The sequence below is a fragment of the Vipera ursinii genome (assembly GCF_947247035.1).
Source record: "Vipera ursinii genome assembly, chromosome: 3".
NCBI lineage: Eukaryota > Metazoa > Chordata > Lepidosauria > Squamata > Viperidae > Vipera > Vipera ursinii.
The window spans coordinates 211,193,993-211,213,398 of record NC_139516.1 but is presented as its reverse complement, the minus strand read 5'-3'; the positions used below and the strand labels follow the sequence as shown (position 1 = coordinate 211,213,398).

Sequence of the window (19,406 nt, the reverse complement as noted above, 5' to 3'; positions counted from 1 at the left end):
CAGGGTTGTAAAGCACCACGGAGTAGTAAGTCTAGATGCTGTTACTGTGGCTATTAAAGGGATGGCCGTCCCAAAGGTGCTTTTTCCAAAAGGCAACTGGACTTCCTTAAGGTTTCCCCCCCCCCCTTTGGAAACGTTTATTTTTATTTTATTTATTTATTTTATTGAATTTCTATACCGCCCTTCTCCCGAAGGACTCAAAGAGAAACGATGAGAAGCCAAATAAATGTTTCCAAAGGAAAAAAGGCAAGGCAGTCTAGCTGCCTTTTGGAACAACCCTAACTTGGATGGTTGAGAATCTCCATAGACAACGGGATGGTAAGAGGGAAAGAAAAAACATAGTGAAAGAAATAATAATAAATAATAATATTTTTTTAAGGAGATACCTGGTTGATACCTAGGATGCTGGCAGCAACCCGTGTCAACCATTAATTAGTGCCAGTCAGTTTGAGTGTTCAGTTGACTGAGGTTCATGTTTTATGAATAAAAGTTTTATAATAATAATAAAGTCGGAAGGGACCTTGGAGGTCATCTAGTCCAGCCCCCTGCTCAAGTGGAAGACCCTACACCATTTCAGACAAATGGCTGTCCAGTCTTCTCTTTAAAACCTCCAGTGATGAAGCACTCACAGCTTCTGGAGGCAGGTGGTTCCACTGCTTAATTGTTCCAACTGTTAGGAAATTCCTCCTTAGTTCCAGGTTGCTTCTCTCCTTGAGACGTTTCCATCCGTTGCTTCTTGCCCTGCCTTCAGGCGCTTTGGAGAATAGCTTGACTCCCTCTTCTTTGGGGCAGCCCCTGAGATACTGGAAGGCTGCTATCAGGTCCCCCCCTCGTCCTTCTCTTCATTAGACTACTACACCGACCCAGTTCTCTGCCCTCTTTCCAGAGTCTCAGCATTTTTTTACATCATACTGCACCCTTATGACTTGGTAGTTGCTCTTTTGCTCTGCCAAGTTCTCAGCTGCCATTGCTTATGCCAGTGTTCTCCCAAGGAGAGGAGCCTTGGTGGAGCAGTGGGCTAATGCCTCCTTAAGTAACACCAGCTGCCTGCAATTAGTGCAGGTTCGTATCCCACCAGGCTCCAGGTTGACTCAGCCTTCCATCCTTCCGAGGTAGGTAAAATGAGGACCCAGATTGTTGGGGGCAATAAGCTGACCTTGTAATGATGCCCCTTGGGGTGTGTGTGTGAAAGCCCTAATAAGCAGGCATATACATAGAATGAAGGCTACTGCTAAGCTTGTAAGCCGCCCTGAGTCTTCGGAGAAGGGCGGGATATAAATGGAATTAAAATAAAATAAATAAATAAAATAAAGTCCCAAGAAATTTGTGGCTTGATAGTTTTTTTTAATTTTTATTTTAATTCCATTTATATCCCGCCCTTCTCCGAAGACTCAGGGTGGCTTACAAGGTTGTCAAACAGGATACAGTGCTCCGAGCGTTGGTCCCTCTCGGATGTCCGTCTGGCCCACAGGTGTCAAACTCGATCACGTCAGGCGACGTATTGCAGTGTTTTTTGCCTTTGCGGAGCTGGGGTGACGTGGCCTGTGTGTGACGCCTCCACCCCCGCGGGCCACCAGTTTGACACCCCTGGTCTAACCCAGGGCTTTTCAACCTTTTCACCCATTGTACCACTTTTAGGATACGGCAACATCCGAGTACCACCAGTCGCCTAGCAAGGTGTCAAAAACCAGATGACCAAAATAAAAGGAAAAAAGTGATGAAGTACAGGTAGTCCTCGACTTACAACAGTTCGCTTAGTGACTGTTCAAAGTTACAATGGCACTGAAAAAAGTGCCCCCCAAGCCACAGCCGAGCAAGACGCCTGCCTGCCCGCCCGGCGGCGCTCTTCCTCCTGTCCGAGGAAGGGGGTGGGGTGGAGGTGTTTGATTTTTATCCCCCCCCCCCATCTGCTGGGTGGTTGCAGCAGGTTTTTGTTACTTCACAGGACCCTGGGACACTCTGACCGTCATAAATATGAATCAGTTGCCAAGCATCTGAATGGAAATCAGCTGGAGCCTGGTGCTGATCCTGGCGCTTCCGCTGAGCCCTGACAGCCCTGCAGCTCCAGCCGTCTCTCGCTCAGGCTTCTGCGGTGCTGCCACCGGTTCAGCTCATTCCCCTCCCCCGCTACCACTTTTCTAGGATGGCCGCATACCACCTGCCAGGTGCCAAGGTACCACAGGTGGTACCCGTACCACTGGTTGAAAAGCCCTGGTCTAACCCATAGAAAGAATGGGGAGAAGACAATTGAACGTGTGCGGTTTGACTTGTGTGCTCTTTGCACCGTGGCAGTGTGGACACGCCGCAGTTTTCAGTGCCAAACGCTATACAGTTGGTCCTCGACAATTCATTTAGTGACTCTTCAAAGTTACAATGAGACTGGAAAAAGTGACTCTTGACTGTTTTTCATACTTACCTTTGTAACCACCCTGTGGTCGCATCATCAACATTTGGACTCACATCAGCTGCCAAAAAAGCCAACACAGTGCTAGGCTGCATTAACAGAGGGATAGAATCAAGATCAAGTGAAGTACTAATACCGCTTTACAAAGCCTTGGTAAGGCCACACTTGGAATCCTGCATCCAGTTTTGGTCACCACGAGGTTGAGACTCTAGAAAGAGTTCAGAGAAGAGCAACAAAGAGGATCGGGGGACTGGAGGCTAAAACATAGAAGGATCGGTTGCTGGAATTGGGTATGTCTAGTCTAATGAAGAGAGGGACGAGGGGGGAGATGATAGCCATCTTCCAGTATCTCGGGGCGGTCCCAAAGAAGAGGGAGTCAAGCTATTCTCCAAAGCACCTCAAAGCAGGACAAGAAGCAACGGATGGCTGGAGAATTCTGGGAGTTGAAGGCCACGAGTCTTTCAAGTTACCAAGTTTGGAGACCCCTGGTGTAGAATCATAGGAATCAAACTCCAGCCGCTTTTCAGGGGGCGGGGGGAAAAGGAAATCATTGGTACGAAAAATAATAATAATAATGGATGAGCGTTTTGGTTTCGAGAGAAGGTGAAAACTTTCCAAAGTGAAAGACCAAAAAAAAAAAAAGGCAAGCAAAAGACAGAACTTTGTACAAGTTGCCAATTTCGGTAGCCTCCAAAGCCGGAACCCGCCCCCTTTGTACAACTCCCTTGCTTATCTAGGTAGCCTTAGGCTTTCAGGCCTAAGGCGGGACTAGAACTCACCCTCTCCTGGCGATTGGCCCAAAGTCACCCAGCCGGCTTTCATGCCAAAGGCGGGACTAGAACTCACCGTCTCTTGGTGATTGGCCCAAAGTCGCCCAGCCCGCTTTCAGGCCTAAGGCGGGACTAGAACTCACCCTCTCCTGGTGATTGGCCCAAAATCATCCTACCAACTTTCAGGCCTAAGGCAGGACTAGAACTCACCCTCTCCTGGTGATTGGCCCAAAGTCACCCAGCCGGCTTTCAGGCCTAAGGTGGGACTAGAACTCACCCTCTCCTGGTGATTGGCCCAAAGTCACCCAGCCGGCTTTCAGGCCTAAGGCGGGACTAGAACTCACCGTCTCCTGGTGATTGGTCCAAAGTCACCCAGCCAGCTTTCATGCCTAAGGCGGAACTAGAACTCTCCTGGTGATTGGCCCAAAATCATCCTACCAACTTTCAGGCCTAGAACTCTCCTGGTGATTGGCCCAAAATCATCCTACCAACTTTCAGGCCTAAGGCGGGACTAGAACTCACCCTCTCCTGGTGATTGGCCCAAAGTCACCCAGCCGGCTTTCATGCCTAAACTGGGACTAGAACTCCCAGTCTCCCAGTCTCTAGCCTGTTGCCTTCACCATTAGATGAAACTGGCTTTCAGAATGAGGCAGTTTTTAGAACCAAAATACTGAATAATGTGAACAGCTTTTTTGCGTTATGCCGCCCCAAAGACTGATGCAATATAATTTGTTTATCATGAGCTGTTACCACTAAGATACAAACATCCCTAGTTTTGTTCAAGAAAGTCCAGCAGGAACATTGAGAATGGTTTGCTGGCTGCTACAACGGATTGCAATTTTGAAGGGAAATACAGACCTGTATTTGTTGCATTTATATCTTGCTTTCCTGCCAGAAGCTCAAGGTGACGTGCAAAAGGACCTCTATTTTTATCCTGGCAACAGCCCTGGAATGGAGATTATCACGTGAAGTGATAGCACCGCTCTATCCTGCACTAGTGAGGCCGCACTTGGAATACGGCATCCAGTTCTGGTCGTCATGATACAAAAAAGATGTTGAGAATCTGGAAAGGGTGCAGAGAAGAGCATCAAAGATAATTGGGGTGCTAGAGGCTAAAACATACGAAGAACAGTTGCAGGAATTGGGTAGGTCTAGTTTAATGAAGAGAAGGACAAGGTGGGACATGATAGCAGTGTTCCAATATCTCAGGGGCTGCCACAAAGAAGAGGGAGCCAAGCTATTCTCCAAAGTGCCCGAAGGCAGGAGAAGAAGCAACAGATGGAAACTCGTCAAGGAGAGAAGCAACCTGGAACTAAGGAGAAACTTCCTGACAGTGAGGACAATTAACCAGTGGAACAACCTGACTCCAGAAGCAGTGAATGCTCCAACACTGGAAGTTTTTAAAGAGACTTTAGGGGGTTAAAGGTTGGAGTAGAACAGTGGTTCTCAACCTGTGGTCTGCAGACTCCTGGGGGGGGGAATGTGATGACACACAGGGTTCACATCAAATCTGCAGACCACACCAAGCTGGCAGGAATAGCCAATACTCCAGAAGATAGGCTTAAGATACAGAAGGATCTGGACAGACTCGAACACTGGGCACTATCTAACAAAATGAAATTCAATGGTGAAAAAAGTAAGGTTCTACATTTAGGCAGGAAAAATCAAATGCAGAGGTATAGCATAGGTGGTACCTTGCTCAATAGTAGTAACTGTGAGAGGGATCTCAGAGTCCTAGTGGATGATCCCTTAGATATGAGCCAGCCGTGTGCTGCAGCTGCCAAATAAGCCAACACAGTCCTTAGGCCGCATTAACAGAGGGATAGAATCAAGATCACGTGAAGTACTAATACCACTTTACAAGGCCTTGGTAAGGCCACACCTGGAATATTGCATCCAGTTTTGGTCACCACGATGTAAAAAAGATGTTGAGACTCTAGAAAGAGTGCAGAGAAGAGCAACAAAGATGATCAGGGGACTGGAGGCTAAAACATAAAAGGAACGGTTGCTGGAACTGGGTATGTGCAGTTTAATGAAGAGAAGTACGAGGGAGGACACAATAGCAGTCTTCCAATATCTCAGGGGCTGCCCCAAAGAAGAGGGAGTCAAGCTATTCTCCAAAGCATCTGAAGGCAGGACAAGAAGCAACGGATGGAAACTAGTCAAGGAGAGGAGCAACCTGGAAATAAGGAGAAATTTCCTGACAGTTAGAACAATTAACCAGTGGAACAACCTGCCTCCTGAAGCTGTGAATGTTCGAACACTGGAGGTTTTTAAGAAGAGACTGGACAACCATTTGTCTGAAATGGTACACGGTCTCCTGGCTTGAGCAGGGGGTTGGACTAGATGACCTCTAAGGTCCCTTCCAAATTATTATTATTATTATTATTATTATTGTTGTTGTTGTTGTTGTTGTTTTTGTTATTATTATTGATTTAATTCTTGAGTTAAGTCTTGGTCTGTGGCCACAAAAGGTATTTAAAGGGAACTCACGGTGAAGAAAAGTTTGAGAACCATTGGATTAGAACAGGGGTCCCCAACCCCCGGTCCGTGGACCAGCACCAGACCGCAACATGCCAGCAACCGGACCGCACAAACAAGCAAAACCCCATCCATGGGATGCAGGCAGCACACAAAACCACGCACCCTCCGGTCCACGAAAAATCCTCTCTCCATGTAACCAGTCCCTGGTGCCCAAAAGGTTGGGGACCTCGGGACTAGAAGACCTCCAAGGTCTAATCCTATGCCAGGGGTAGGCAACTTTGGCTCTTTTATGACTTGTGGACTTCAACTCCCAGAATTCCTGAGCCAGCCATGCTAAGGGGAAAGGGAGAGGTTTCCATATTGAGCCATGCTGGCTCAGGAATTCTGGGAGTTGAAGTCCACCAGTCATAAAAGAGCCAAGGTTGCCTACCCCTGTCCTACATTGTATCGCACCCTGTGACATCCTACCTGTGAAGCCTACGTTGAAGATGGGTGCTCTCTTCCAAATACCAGCTGTCGCAACGTTCCCCCAGCAACTCATGCTTGGCTGCGCATAGGCCATGATGCCACAATGGCGGTGACATCACCCCTTGAGGTCACGGGCTGGCCAGAATTCTCGGCCTAAGAAAGAATTGGCTGGAAGGCCTTACAGGCAGAAATAAAAACAGGGTGGGTGTGAGCGTGCCCTCCTGGGACAGATAACGGTGCTAAGTTGGCTTTGCCAATAATGCAGGAAACTTCCGGAGGGCAGGAGCACCGTCCTCTGCCCACTCACCCTCTTCTTTTCTCTTCGCCAGGTCACAGACCAACACGTAGCAACGCAGGCCAACCCTTCAGATATTGGCCACGGAGAAAAACATCCAGGTAGCCCGTCCTGCTGTTTTGCGCTTCCCATCAGTCGGCGCGGCTTTGCTTGTGACGTTTCCAGTAGGTTTGGCTGAAGACAAGGGGTTCGGATCTTAGACTAACCAGGGCTAAACCCTCATTGAAAGAAGTCTCAGCTTCTTTAAGGTGGCTGCTTTCCAAAACTTACCCTACAACCCAAACCCGGTTCGTTTTCCAAAATAGAATGGACAGCCATTTGGGAGGGTACTATAAGGTCTCCCGACCTGAGCAGGGGGTTGGACTAGAAGACCTCCAAGGTCCCTTTCAGCCCTCGGATTCTGTTCGTTTATTTACTTATATTTATCTACGTATGGCACATTGACATCATACTTCAGTAAAAAGGTACGCAGCGACAAAATACAAAACATAGACTATAAGATCTGTAATCTTAAGAGGAAGATTACAAACATACATCTAACTTTCAAATAATATATATATTATCGGGAAATCAGAGGGATCTCCATTACAGGTAGTCCTCGACGTACGGCCACAACTGAGCCCCAGTTTCCTGTCGCTAAGTGAGACGTTTGTTCAGTGAGCTTGGCTCCCTTTTACGACCCTCTCGCCAGAATGAAGTTACGTGAACCACCACAATTGTTAAATTAGTCACACTGTTCTTAAGTGAATCTGGCTTCCTCATGGCCTTCGCCTGTCACAAGGTTCGCAAAAGGGGATCATGTGACCCTGGGATGCTGCGGCCGTTGTAAATATGAGTCAGTCTGCAACCATCTGAACTTCGATCAGCGGACCCTGGGGACGCTGCCAAGTTCGTAAGTGAAAATCAGTCCTAGGTCACCTTTTTCAGTGTTTCTAACACTAAGTCGAGGACTGCTTACATAGGCTGTTTTGTCACCCTGCCACCATGTTGGATAGTTTGTTTTTCGGTCCCACAGTCACAATTTGATGGGGGTATTTTGTCCCACTTACAGAGGGCGACTGAGAATCTATGAATCTGTGTCAACCCCACATCCCTAACTCAGCTGGTTGTTTGAATGTGTCAAAAAAACTCAAGGTGTCACTGACAACTACAGGATCAAGGCATGTCCCGAAGCTCACTCCATCGCAAAGTCGTAGTGCCGTTGTGATTTCTTTAATCCCCTCCTCTGCACACGCTCCCAATTTCGGCCAGCCAGGTGCCAAAGCCCTCCAACTAGAAGTGGATAACTTAAGAGGTCCCCAACCTTTTGGCCACCAGGGACTGGTTCTGTGGAGAAAGGGTTTTTTTTGCAGATCGGAGGGTGTGTGGTTTTGTGTACTGCCTGCATCCTACGGATGGGACTTTCCTTGTTTGTGCAGACCGGTTGCGGGCGTGCTGCGTCCTGTTACTGGTCCATGGAGCGGGGATTGGGGACCCTTGGTATAACTTGACAACTCTCTGCGGGACAACTTGACGATTCAGTTTAATAATTTAAAATAGTTTCTAAAAATATTTTAAGTTTTGCAATTCAAATTTGATTTTGTCCCTCCTTCGGCATCCTTTCTTTGATATTAGTGTACATTTTGTCCCGCAGCTAGTTGGCTCAAGCAAATTGACCACGGCGAATTGACTCTGGCGAGATGGCTGTGATGAGCTGTCCTAGACCCCCTTTTAACAAATTCTCTGGGTTTTTTCTTTCTTTTTTTTGCATTCGCTTTTGTTACCTTTCCCTTTAATAAGGGGAACAATTCAGAACATTCCTCCTTCTTATTAAAGGTAAAGGTAAAGGTAAAGTTTCCCCCGCACACGCGTGCTAGTCGTTTCCGACTCTAGGGGCCGGTGCTCATCTCCGTTTCAAAGCCGAAGAGCCAGCGCTTGTCCGAGGACGTCTCCGTGGTCATGTGGCCGGCATGACTAGATGCCAAAGGCGCACGGAACGCTGTTCCCTTCCCACCGTTGTGGTCCCTATTTTTCTACTTGCATTTTTACGTGCTTTCGAACTGCTAGGTTGGCAGAAGCTGGGATGAGTAACAGGGCAATCTATAAAGGGGAAGGTGTGATTTCTCCCTTTGTTTTTTTTTCTCCAGTGAAATGAATAAAAGAGAGACTGCTTTGCCACTGAAGCACTTCAAATTAAACCGTAAATCAAATGATCTTCCTTGTCTTGGTGTCAGAATTGGGATCTAGCAGGCCAAGGGGCTTATCTAGAAGCCACATTTGACTCATAGACATCAGTACCTCGTTGCTGACGCCTGCTGTTTCGCCTCCCCCCTCCCCAGATGGAGACGTACGAGGATCACCCCTGGTGCTCCTACAGCCATACAAGTGGGGAAGAGGAGATGACCGATGAAGAAATCCACGGCCGTGACCGGCAGCTGGCCAAGATCAGAGCTCGGAGTAACAGCCGATCCCGCCACCGATCCTCCTTCCTGGTGGATGAGCTTGACATGCTGATGGACAAGGCGGCCACCACCATTCAGGCCACGTGGCGAGGCCACCTGACCCGCAAGCAGCTCATGACGGAGCAGGCTGCGGCCACCACCATCCAGGCCGCTTGGAGGCGATACATCACTCGCGAGTACCACGCTCTGCAACGGCAGCAGGAGCCTTCGGCGCAAGTCTACAGGCACCGAAGAACATCCTCCATTTCCTCCTTTGGGAGGGGAAGAGAATCCTGGGGGTACCCCAGGATGGACAGGGAGAGAGCTGCCCAGATCATTCAGGCGCACTATCGGGGCTACATGACTCGCCAGGCCCTCGCCGAATGCCAGCAGGCAGCCACCACCATCCAAGCTCACTGGCGGGGATACCGTACCCGACGGGACATGGCCCAAGCAGGAAGCCACACTTACCACCCTGGACGTCCACAGAGGACCTACTACAGTCCCCCAAGGTTTCCAACAGGGACCTACTATGGCCATCCCAGCTACATGCCTGGAAGCTCCTCCTGGGTGGGCCCGTACCCCAGGAAACACTGGCGCAAGTGCCTTGTGGGAGACCCTGAGGAGTGGAAAAGCAAGGTGCCGCGATCCCCATCCTTCCTGGTCCAACAAGAGGACCCCAAGCCCTCCCAGCCCAAGACCTGTCCGCGCTGCGGGAGGTGCACCAGCATCCGTGTGCTTGTGGGCGTGGGCAAAGGGCCGCCATCAGAATCGGAAGTGGAGGACAGTGAATGCGAAGGGCACGCAAGTATTTCCCCGCCCAGGAATGCCCGAAGGATGTCCTACACCTCCAGGCAGGAGGGACCAGCGTACAGGCAGCCACGCCATTACGGGCCACGCTTCTCCTATCAGGGGCCTTCAAAAAGCTACCAGGCAGCTGCCGATGAGCAGCCACGGAGGCAGAGTCGGGAACCCAGCATAGTCATCAGCCAGCGTGTGGCCCCCAGCACACAAACCTCCCTACGGCTGACACGGGAGCGCAGCAGCAGCCGGAGTCTCTCCTCCACCAGTGTCCAGCGGCAGCAACTGCAACAGCAAGGCATGCCTTCCCAGGGCACCTCCGACTGGTTGTATGAAAACTACGGTGCCCGCCGGATGGGCGAAGGCCAGAGGCGCGTGTTCAAGACCAGGAAGCAGATGTGGCATGTGGTGCGCGCAGCCACTCTGATCCAGGCCTTCTGGCGGGGCTGGAGGGTCAGGCAAACGTTGCGTCTCCAGGAAGAAGCGGCGATCAAGATCCAATCCGCCTATCGGGGTTACCGAACCAGAGCTTACCTGATGGAGGTGGGAATCCTCAGTGAAGGGGATCCGGATTAAAACATGCTCAGGGGACTGGTCCTCTTGGAACTGGGAGGGGGGGGAAGAGGCGGCTCAAAGGAGAACACCCATTTCAGCCTCTGTCTCCCGGCCTCCTCGAACAAGGATGCTTGCATTTTAATAAATTGAGCCTAATTATGAATGCTTCTCAAGTTTTGCTTATAGGAAGTCCTTCACTTTGTTTAGTGACCACCTGAAGTTAAAATGGCACTAACACAATGGCTTAGGGCTGCTTTTCACACCTACAGCCGTTGCCGCATCCGTGTGGTCACCGTGTTCAAAATTTGGACGCTTGGCAACTGATGTGCACTTACGACAGGTTGCAGTGTCCCTGGGTCATCCCTTTTTTACGGCGTTCCGGCAAACAAAGTCCATGGGGAATCCTGTTACTCACTTAACAACTGTGGCAAGAAAGGTTGCAAAACGACTCTCTCGCTTAGCCCTAGGAAAGAACAAAAAGGTAGCAGAACAATAAAATAAACAATGAAAGAGAATAAACGAGAAATACAACAATACGATTACCCAAAAAAAAAGAGAGAAACATGTTGAGCAGCAAAATCATTTGGGCTGCAATTTGTTTAATGATTTAAAATTTCATGCTCCAATGTTTGTACCTGTTTTTAGCGTATATGTAAGCCAGCCAGAGTCCTTTGACAGTGAGACGAGTGACGTATAAATGTAAGAAAATGAATAAACTATGTTGGTTAGAGAGATGCCACCACATAAGTAGGCACCTTCCCAGCATCCCTGCCCGTGCAGCCCAACGGCAAGAAAACGTTTCAGTCAGCAGGAATCCTTCAGCAAAATCAAGATTCTCTTCCCCATTATCCCCTGCCCCGTTCCCTAAAAGAAGACAACACAGCCTCAACACCAAGGAGACGCTGGTTATATTTTATTGGCTTCTTTGCTTGGGCAGCCATTTTGTTCCTGGCACAACTACACTTCTTTGCTTGGGCAGCCATTTTGTTCCTGGCGCAACTACACTTCTTTGCTTGGGCAGCCATTTTGTTCCTGGCGCAACTACACTGCTATGCTGTTGTCTGTGCTTTGGGGGCACAGCTGATTTCATGGTTTGGGGTTAGGTGGGGAGAAGGAGCCGTCACATTAACACTGGCAGAGCAGTCTACAAGTAATCCTTGACCTAACAACCATTGATTTAGTAGCCGTTCAAGGTTACAATAGCACTGAAAAAGTGACTTATGAGGGGTTTTCACACTAACCACCGTTGCAGCTTTGCCCCGGTCACGTGATCAAAATTCTGACACATGGCGACGGAGTCACATTTATGACGGTCATCGTGTCCCGGGCTCAAGTGATCACATTTTGTGACCTTCTGACAAGCTAAAGTCAATGGGGAAGCCAGTGAGTCATTAACAACGGTGGCAAGCAAGGTTACAAAATGGGGGCAAAAGCTACTTAAGAACTGTCCTGCTTAGCCACAGAAATTTTGGGTTCAACTGTGGTCATAAGTCAAGGACCGAACGCCTGTAAGGTGGAGGTAAGGAGGGTTTCTTTCCGTTCATTCTACAAATGCCGCTGTGCAGCTCAGGACTGTGACATTATTTTTATCCTTTTAAAACAAAATGACAGGCAAGCCCCCTCCAAAAAACCTGAGCGTCCCACTCAGCCTGCGTGAGGGACTGTAAACGTCGTTCCATCGTCACTGAAGTCTTGGTCAAATTTGCTCAGTTTTGGTCAAATTTGCACAGTGAACCACTTATTCAGCCTTCGGTGAGTTTTTTTCCCGAGCTGCACTTTCTCTGCTGACTGTGACCAAAAGCTTTGTGCGCAAGGTCCTTACGTCCAGTTGCAGAATGCCCGGGGAGAGTCACAACTGATGGCTGGGGAAAGTTCAGGGGTCAAAACCCATTGCTGTCCATCAGCTGTCCTATCACGCTTTTGACAGGCCTATCATTTGAAGATGTCCAGCCTGGTGGGTAAGGTGCCTCCAAGTCTTGTGTCTTGAGGGAACAACCTCGGGAGGAGGAAGAGGAGGAGGTGGTGGTGTGGATTCCTCTTTTGCTTGTGAGTGTCCTGGAGGAATCTGATGGATCACAGTGAGAAGCAAAATGCCGACCTAAGGTGACTTTTCTAGCAAAGCTATTCTGGTGTCCTACGCTTTCAGATTTGAAGGTGAACTTGAAGGACCCCCGTGAATTGCTCCACGGCCTTTCCAGAGAACATTGGACAGCGGGATGGGGATGATCAACACGGTGAGGGCCAAACATGACCCAGGAGTAACCACAGGGTGATGGCTCTCGTTGAACATACACGAGTCCTCTCTGCAATCTGTGGGATGGTCCTGTTGTGACTCAGGGTCAGCCTGTGGGTCCGACAGCCGGCTCCGATGTATCGGAGGACTCAGATGTGGGGGAGGAGGGAAACGAACCGGCTGATGATGATTTGGAGACTTTGCAGAGTCCTCAGCCGGGAACCTCTGCTCAGCTGTGTGAGCCCGAGAGTGCGGAGGATGATGACCCACAGCTGGCCCTGTTCAAGGACGCCCGACGCAGGAGGCAGTCGAGCAGGGACAAACAAAGAAAGGCTATGGGACTCCTCGGGAGGAGGCACAGGGAGACCACGCCCTGAGCTCTCTATAAAAGGAGTGTTTGGGGAGGGGCTGGTTGCTGAAAGCAACTCTTTTGCTTGAGAAGATAAGCTCTTGTGTGTTTACTATTAAATCTTGGCAGAAGCCTTTTAGCCTTGGACGCTTTCCAGTCTCTTCTTTTGATTAGGGGTGCGAGAAGAGGGCTGGTTCAGAACAGGTCCACCCCCACAGGTTCCTCCACTGAAGGCCCCAAACTTAAGCAGACAATGGTAGGAGGAGGTCAAGAAAACAGCTCCATTGGGGAGGGGGAGGGTGTCCATTCACCCCAACTTCCATAGCTCCACTCAGCAGTGGATTTCGTACGCTATCTGAGGCTGGAGCATCACTCCCTGGTTGGAGAAGACCTCGCTGCCTTCTTGGGGACCCTCCTCTTCTCCTTCCAGAGTCTGAGTCGCTTGGTCTTGCAGCTGCTCCGGGAAGACCCCCGCCAGGCCTTCGGGGTCCTTATAGGTGGCAAAGAGGGGCTTGTTGCGGTCGATCACAAACATTTCGTGGCCCCTCTCGTCTCGGTACTCCTCCAGCTGCGCGAAAGTGGTGGGCCCGTCGGAGTAGTCGTTGACGTACAAAATGTTCTCCTCCTTCTTCGCCTTTTTCCGCTTGCGGTGTTTCCGGTAGATCATGATCACCAACAGAAGGGCCACCAGGGCCAGCAGGGAGATGGCTACAGCAATGGCCGTCTGCGTGGCCATGCCCAGGGCGTGGAAGTCCATGCTCTCCATGTCGTACAGGGGCTCCTGGCTGATGTCTACCGACGCCGGGTAGCCCTGCAATTGCTGCTGGTGCTGCGAGAGGTTGACCATGAGGTGGAAGACCACGCGGGCCATCCCGCCGGGATTGGAGGCCTCGCATTCGTATTTCCCGGCATGGGACACCGTCACGTTGTTAAGGAACAGCATCCCGCTGCCGGTGTCCGACTGCTCAAAGCGCTCCCCGACGCTACGCTCTCTCAGCTCAAAGCTTCCACTGGGCAGCCGGGTCCGGCTTCCCCTGGAGCCCCCGGCCCGCCAGTGGGCCAGTTTACGCCAGGTCACGAGTGGCTGTGGGTAGCCCGAGGCCTGACAGGAGATGCGCAGGTCGTCGCCCAGCCGGGCCATGACTTCGAGCGGCTGCACTTGTACGACCGGAGGGATGCAGATCAAGCTGTTTCCGGAAACCTCTGCTAGGCTTTGGTAGGCCAGGCGTGGTGGCTCCGAACACTCGATCTTCTTGTCCAGGGGGCTCAGGAGCCTCTGGCCTTCCTCGCGGATCCAGCTGCTGAGCCAGTGCAGAGCGCAGTCGCACCGCCATGGATTCTCTGCCGGGGGAAAAAAAACCAGGATCCTGTCAATCATAGTTCACTGCAGGTCTTTCAAGAGAAGGCTGGGCCGCCACTTGTCTGGAACGGTATAAGGCAGGGGTAGGCAACCTCGGCTCTTTTATGACTCGTGGACTTCAACTCCCAGAATTCCTCAGCCAGCATGGGGAAACTATGGCTCCTTCATGACTTGCGGACTTCAATTCCCAGAATTCCTCAGCCAGCATGGGGGAAACTATGGTCCCTTCATGACTTGCGGACTTCAACTCCCAGAATTCCTGAGCCAGCATGGCTCAGCTAGGAAACCTCTTCTTTTTCCCTCAGCACAGCTGGCTCAGGAATTCTGGGAGTTGAAGTCCACGAGTCATAAAAGAGCCGAGGTGGCCTAGCCCTGAGCTATGGAGTTGCTCTCTAAGCTTGCTTGTTTCCTTCCTTTCTCCCTCCCTCCCCTCCCTTCTTTGTCCTTGGTGCTCTCTGACCTTAGTTGTTTGCTTGCAGATGTTTCATTAGCCAACTAGGTAACACCATCAGTGGTCTTCCTCCCTCCCTCCCTCCCTCCCTCCCTCCCTCCCCTTCCCTATCCATCCATCCTTGTGATCTCGGAGCTTGGTGGTTTTCTTGCAGACGTTTCATTACCCAACTAGATAACGTCATCATTGACACTGATTCTCTCACTGGCAGTTCAGTCCCATCTCTTACACAACTGAAAGCCGTTGTGACATTAACCCTAACCCTACCCCTGAAAGCCTGACAACTACAATTCTGGGGAGCTACCAAGAGTTCTTTGATCAGCCTCCTAGGCTTTCGGTCCAGCTCGATTGTCTTGCTAAAGCCGAGTCCGATTGCTGGGTTAGACCCGAACACTATCATGCCGGGCCTCGCTCCCCAAAATCCATGAAGCCAGGTCTTCCCACCCTGTACGGTCCCTGCCGTGACGGAACATTGACTGGGTCCAAGTTCTCAGAGGTTCCGGACTTCTTCCTACCGACGATCTCCACGCCTGACTCAAGGGCTTCTCTTTGCCCCAGCTTTTCTTTCATGCAGGAGAAAGGAAGGACTTCCCAAGGTCCCCTTGGACACACCTGTCAGCCTCAGCACTTGCAGACTGATGAGGGGCCTCAAAGTCACCCGGCTGATGGTGCGCAGGTTGTTCTTGCTGAGGTCCAGCAGGGCTAGCGAGGTCAGCCCGGTCAGCGCCTGCTCCTCCAGGATCTCAATGCTATTCTCTTGCAGGTGAAGTTCCTGCAGCCTCTGCAGAGGGAAAACAGGAGGAGAGCTTCAGACTGAGCAGAAAAACCGCCAGCTGACCCAGTCCTGACGCTGTGTGTCTTCAAACAGGGCTCTCCAAGCCTGACCACTCTGGGCCTTGTGGACGTCAACTCCCCAGAATTCCCCAGACAGCGTTCCGGGAGTTGAAGTCCACAATATCTTAAAAGTGGCCAAGTTTGGAGAGCCCTGTCTTAGAACATAGAACTATAGGGCTGGAAAGGACCTTTGGCTCTTTGATGACTGTGGACTTCAACTCCCAGAATTCCTGAGCCAGCGTGGCTCAGCTTGGAAACCTCTCCCTTTCCCCTCAGCATGGCTGGCTCAGGAATTCTGGGAGTTGAAGTCCATAAGTCATAAAGCGGCCTAGGCCAGGGGTAGGCAACCTTGGCTCTTTTATGACTGGTGGACTTCAACTCCCAGAATTCCTGAGCCAGCCTGGCTCAGCTTGGAAACCTCTCCCTTTCCCCTCAGCACGGCTGGCTCAGGAATTCTGGGAGTTGAAGTCCATGAGTCATAAAGCGGCCTAGGCCAGGGGTAGGCAACCTTGGCTCTTTTATGACTGGTGGACTTCAACTCCCAGAATTCCTGAGCCAGCCTGGCTCAGCTTGGAAACCTCTCCCTTTCCCCTCAGCACGGCTGGCTCAGGAATTCTGGGAGTTGAAGTCCATGAGTCATAAAAGAACCAAGGTTGCCTATCCCTGCCCTACTAGACCATTCTGGGTAAATGGTTCTCCATTTCCTTCTTAAAAGCCTCCAGTGTCGGAGCACCCATAACGTCTGAAGGCAAATTGTTCCACTGATTGATTGTTCTAATTGTCAGGAAAAGTTCTCTTTATTTCTAGGCTTGTTCTCTCCTTGATACGTTTCCATCCATTGCTTCTTGTCCTGCCTTCAGGCGCTTTGGAGAATAACTTGACTCCCTCTTCTTTGGGGCAGCCCCTGAGATACTGGAGCATTGCTATCATGTCACCCCTGGTCCTTCTCCTCACTAGACTAGCCGTGCCCAGTTCCTGCAACCGTTCTTCATCTGTTTTAGCGTCCAGTCCCCTCATCATCTTTGTTGCTCTTCTCTGCCCTTTTTCTAGCATCTCAACATCTTTTATTATATTGTGGCAATCAAAATGGGATGCAATATTCCACGTGTGGCTTCACCAGCCCAGTATAAAACAGCATAAAGGAACGTAGCCCATTAGGGTCTATTGAATGTTGATTTATACAATAGAAGGCTTAGTTCAATGCATAAACCTAAGCTTGGCCTCAGTTTCCCAAAACAGGGATTATAAATTGATCAAGGAGAGATTCAACCTGGAAATAAGGAGAAATTTCCTGGCAGTGTCAACCAATGGAACACAAGTTGCCTTCAGAAGAAGCTTCATCCCTGGAGGCTTTCAAGAAGTGACTGGGCTGCCTTCTGTCAGAAATGGTGTAGGGTCTCCCGCTTGGGTGGGGGTTGGACTAGATGACCTCCAAGATCCCTTCCAACTCTGTGATTCTATAATAATAATAATAATAATAATAATAATAATAATAATAATAATAATAATAGTAATAGTAATAATAATAATAAAGTTGGAAGGGATATTGGAGGTCATCTAGTCCAACCCCCTGCTCAGGCAGGAAACCCTAGACCATTTCAGGCAAATGGCTGTCCAGTCTCTTCTTAAAGACTTCCAGTGTTGGAGCATTCGCAGCTTCTGGAGGCAGGTGGTTCCACTGGTTAATTGTTCCGACTGTCAGGAAGTTTCTCCTTAGTTCCAGGTTGCTTCTCTCCTTGATGAGTTTCCATCTATTGCTTCTTGTCCTGCCTTCAGGAGCTTTGGAGAAAATAGCTTGACTCCCTCTTCTTTGGGGCAGCCCCTGAGATACTGGAACGCTGCCATCATGTCCCCCTCGTCCTTCTCTTCATTAAACTAGAGACATACCCAATTCCAGCAGCCGTTCCTTATAATTCTAACTCTAATTAATTCTAATCCTAATTCTTATTCTAATTCTAGTAATTCTAATTCTAATAATTCTAATTCTAATAATTATAATTGTAATTCTAACCCTAATTCTGATTATAATTATAATTTTAATTCTAATTCCAATTCTAATTCTAATAATTCTAATTCTAATTCCAATTCTAATAATTCTGATTCTAATAATTCTAATTCTAATAATTCTAATTCTAATAATTCTAATTCTAATAACTCTAATTCTAATTCTAACACCAACCCTAATTCTAATTATTCTAATTCTAATTCTAACCCTGATTCTAATTCCAATTCCAATTCCGATTCCAATTCTAATTCTAATTCCAATTATAATTGCCATGTGCTGCCTTTAGTGGACCCCCAGGGAGCCTCACCTCCAAGTCGCAAAAGGTGAAATCCGGCAGGCGGGTGATCTGGTTGCCCGAGAGGTAAAGGACCCGCAGGTGCTCCAGACCCTTGAAGATGCTGCTGTTGATCAGATGGATGCGGTTGCCGTTCAGCGCCAGCTCCAGCAGCCGGTTCTGGTGGTGGAAGGCGCCGGGCTCCAGGGCGGAAATGGTGTTGTTCTGCATGTAGAGGTACTGGAGATCCAGGAGAGAGGCCAGCTCTTGTTGCCGGATCTGGGTGATGCTGTTGTCCTGCAGGAAAATGGTCTGCCAAGCCGGGGTGGGGGGAAGGGGGGGAGACAAAGCCCAGATTCAGTAACAGGGTGGGACACAGGTCCTTTGTTACACAAATTACAGCCTGGGGTGCCTGGTGCCCTCTGAGCTGGGTGGTTTCCTTGCAGGCGTTTCATTACCTAACTAGGGAACATCATCAGTGAAAGAAGGGAGGGGGGCTTGCAGGGAGGAGGAGGAAGAGGAGGAGGAAGGAGGAGGAGGAGGAGGAGGAGGAGGAGGAGGAGGAGGAGGAGGAGGAGGAGGAGGAAAGGACTGTGGGGTCCTCAGTGCTCTCTGAGCTTGGTTCTTTTCTTGCAGACATTTCAAGACCCAACTAGATAACATCATCAGTGCTAGAAGGGAGGGGGGTTGGGGAGGAGGAGAAAGGGAGGAGGAGGAGGAGGAGGAAGAGGAAGAGGAGGAAGAGGAAGAGGAGGAGGAGGAGGAGGAGGAAAGGACTGTGGGGTCCTCCTTGATGCTCTCTGAGCTTGGTTGTTTTCTTGCAGACGTTTCATGACCCAACTAGGTAACATCATCAGGGCCAGAAGGGAGTGGGGTTTGCAGAGGAGGAGGAGGACTGTGGGGTCCCTGGTGCTCTCTGAGCTGGGTGGTTTCCTTGCAGAGATTTCATGAGGCAGCCAGGTAGCATCCTCAGTGCTAGAAGGAATGGGGTTTGGGGAGAGGAGGAGGAGGAGGAGAGCTGTGGGGTCCTTCTCCCCGTGCTAAGGGTCTTCTCCTCTTGGGCGGCTCCTTAGCTGTCTTGAGAGTCATTGAAGCTCTACACTCATTTGCCCTCTGGCTGTGGAACCATCCAAGTGGCCTCTGCCACACCGAGCGTGCTAAGGACCGGCCTTCAGGGTACTAACGACCAGACGACTGCCAAGAATATCAGTCCTTCCCTTCTCCACCATTTGGTCAGAACTGAGGAAGCCTCTTGGGCGAGAAGCCGCCTTGGAAAAGCCACTTCCGGAGGGACTGCAGAACCTGGCCCTGCCGGTGGGGGAAGAAGAGGGGGGAGCGCTGGTGGCCTCACCTGGGTGGTGGGGGAGATGCCCCCTGGAATGTCCTTCAGCCCCAAAGAGCCACACTCCACCGTCAGGCTGTAGCAGCGGCAAGGCGCGGGGCAGACGTGCGCCTGGAACACCAGGAGCCCGAGCAGCAGGAGGCAGACCAGTGGGGCCTTCGCCGGGGCCATCCTAGACCAGCTGCAGGAAAGAGAGAGGGAGAGGGAGGGAGGGAGGGAGAGGGAGAGAAAGAGGGAGGAAGAGAAAGAGGGGGAGAGGGAGGGAGGGGGGAGAGGGAGGGAGAGGAGGAAGGGAGAGAAAGAGGGAGGGAGAGAGGGAGAGGGAGAGAGGAAGAGAAAGAGAGGGAGAGGGAGAGAAAGG

At 50.3% G+C, this 19,406-nt stretch overlaps 2 protein-coding genes across 4 annotated transcripts in view; one reads left to right on the top strand and one right to left on the bottom strand.

Moving 5' to 3' along the window:
- Window positions 1–5,389: 5,389 nt before the first annotated feature.
- Window positions 5,390–11,125, top strand: LOC310638752 (uncharacterized protein). 3 transcript variants are annotated; one of them, XM_083360091.1, is made up of 4 exons: window positions 5,390–6,327; window positions 6,456–6,522; window positions 7,473–7,581; window positions 8,740–11,125. In XM_083360091.1, the coding sequence occupies exon 4, from the start codon at window positions 8,740–8,742 to the stop codon at window positions 10,216–10,218; it is 1,479 nt and encodes a 492-aa protein (XP_083216217.1). In that variant the 5' UTR covers window positions 5,390–6,327; window positions 6,456–6,522; window positions 7,473–7,581; the 3' UTR covers window positions 10,219–11,125. The 3 variants fall into 3 exon arrangements, with proteins under 3 accessions (XP_083216217.1, XP_083216216.1, XP_083216218.1); XM_083360090.1 differs by having other exon boundaries at window positions 7,473–7,676; window positions 8,548–11,125; XM_083360092.1 differs by lacking the exons at window positions 5,390–6,327; window positions 6,456–6,522 and having other exon boundaries at window positions 7,465–7,581.
- A 1,867-nt stretch (window positions 11,126–12,992) lies between these two features.
- Window positions 12,993–19,406, bottom strand: part of LRRC24 (leucine rich repeat containing 24) — a 37,165-nt gene continuing 30,751 nt past the window's right edge. Inside the window, exons 2-5 of the mRNA XM_083360086.1 lie at window positions 19,055–19,226; window positions 17,737–18,015; window positions 15,203–15,371; window positions 12,993–14,120 (exon numbers count right to left, since the gene is read on the bottom strand). Coding sequence (XP_083216212.1) covers window positions 13,111–14,120; window positions 15,203–15,371; window positions 17,737–18,015; window positions 19,055–19,216 — 1,620 coding nt within the window. The 5' untranslated portion in view covers window positions 19,217–19,226 and the 3' untranslated portion in view covers window positions 12,993–13,110. The remainder of the gene's footprint in view (window positions 14,121–15,202; window positions 15,372–17,736; window positions 18,016–19,054; window positions 19,227–19,406) is intronic.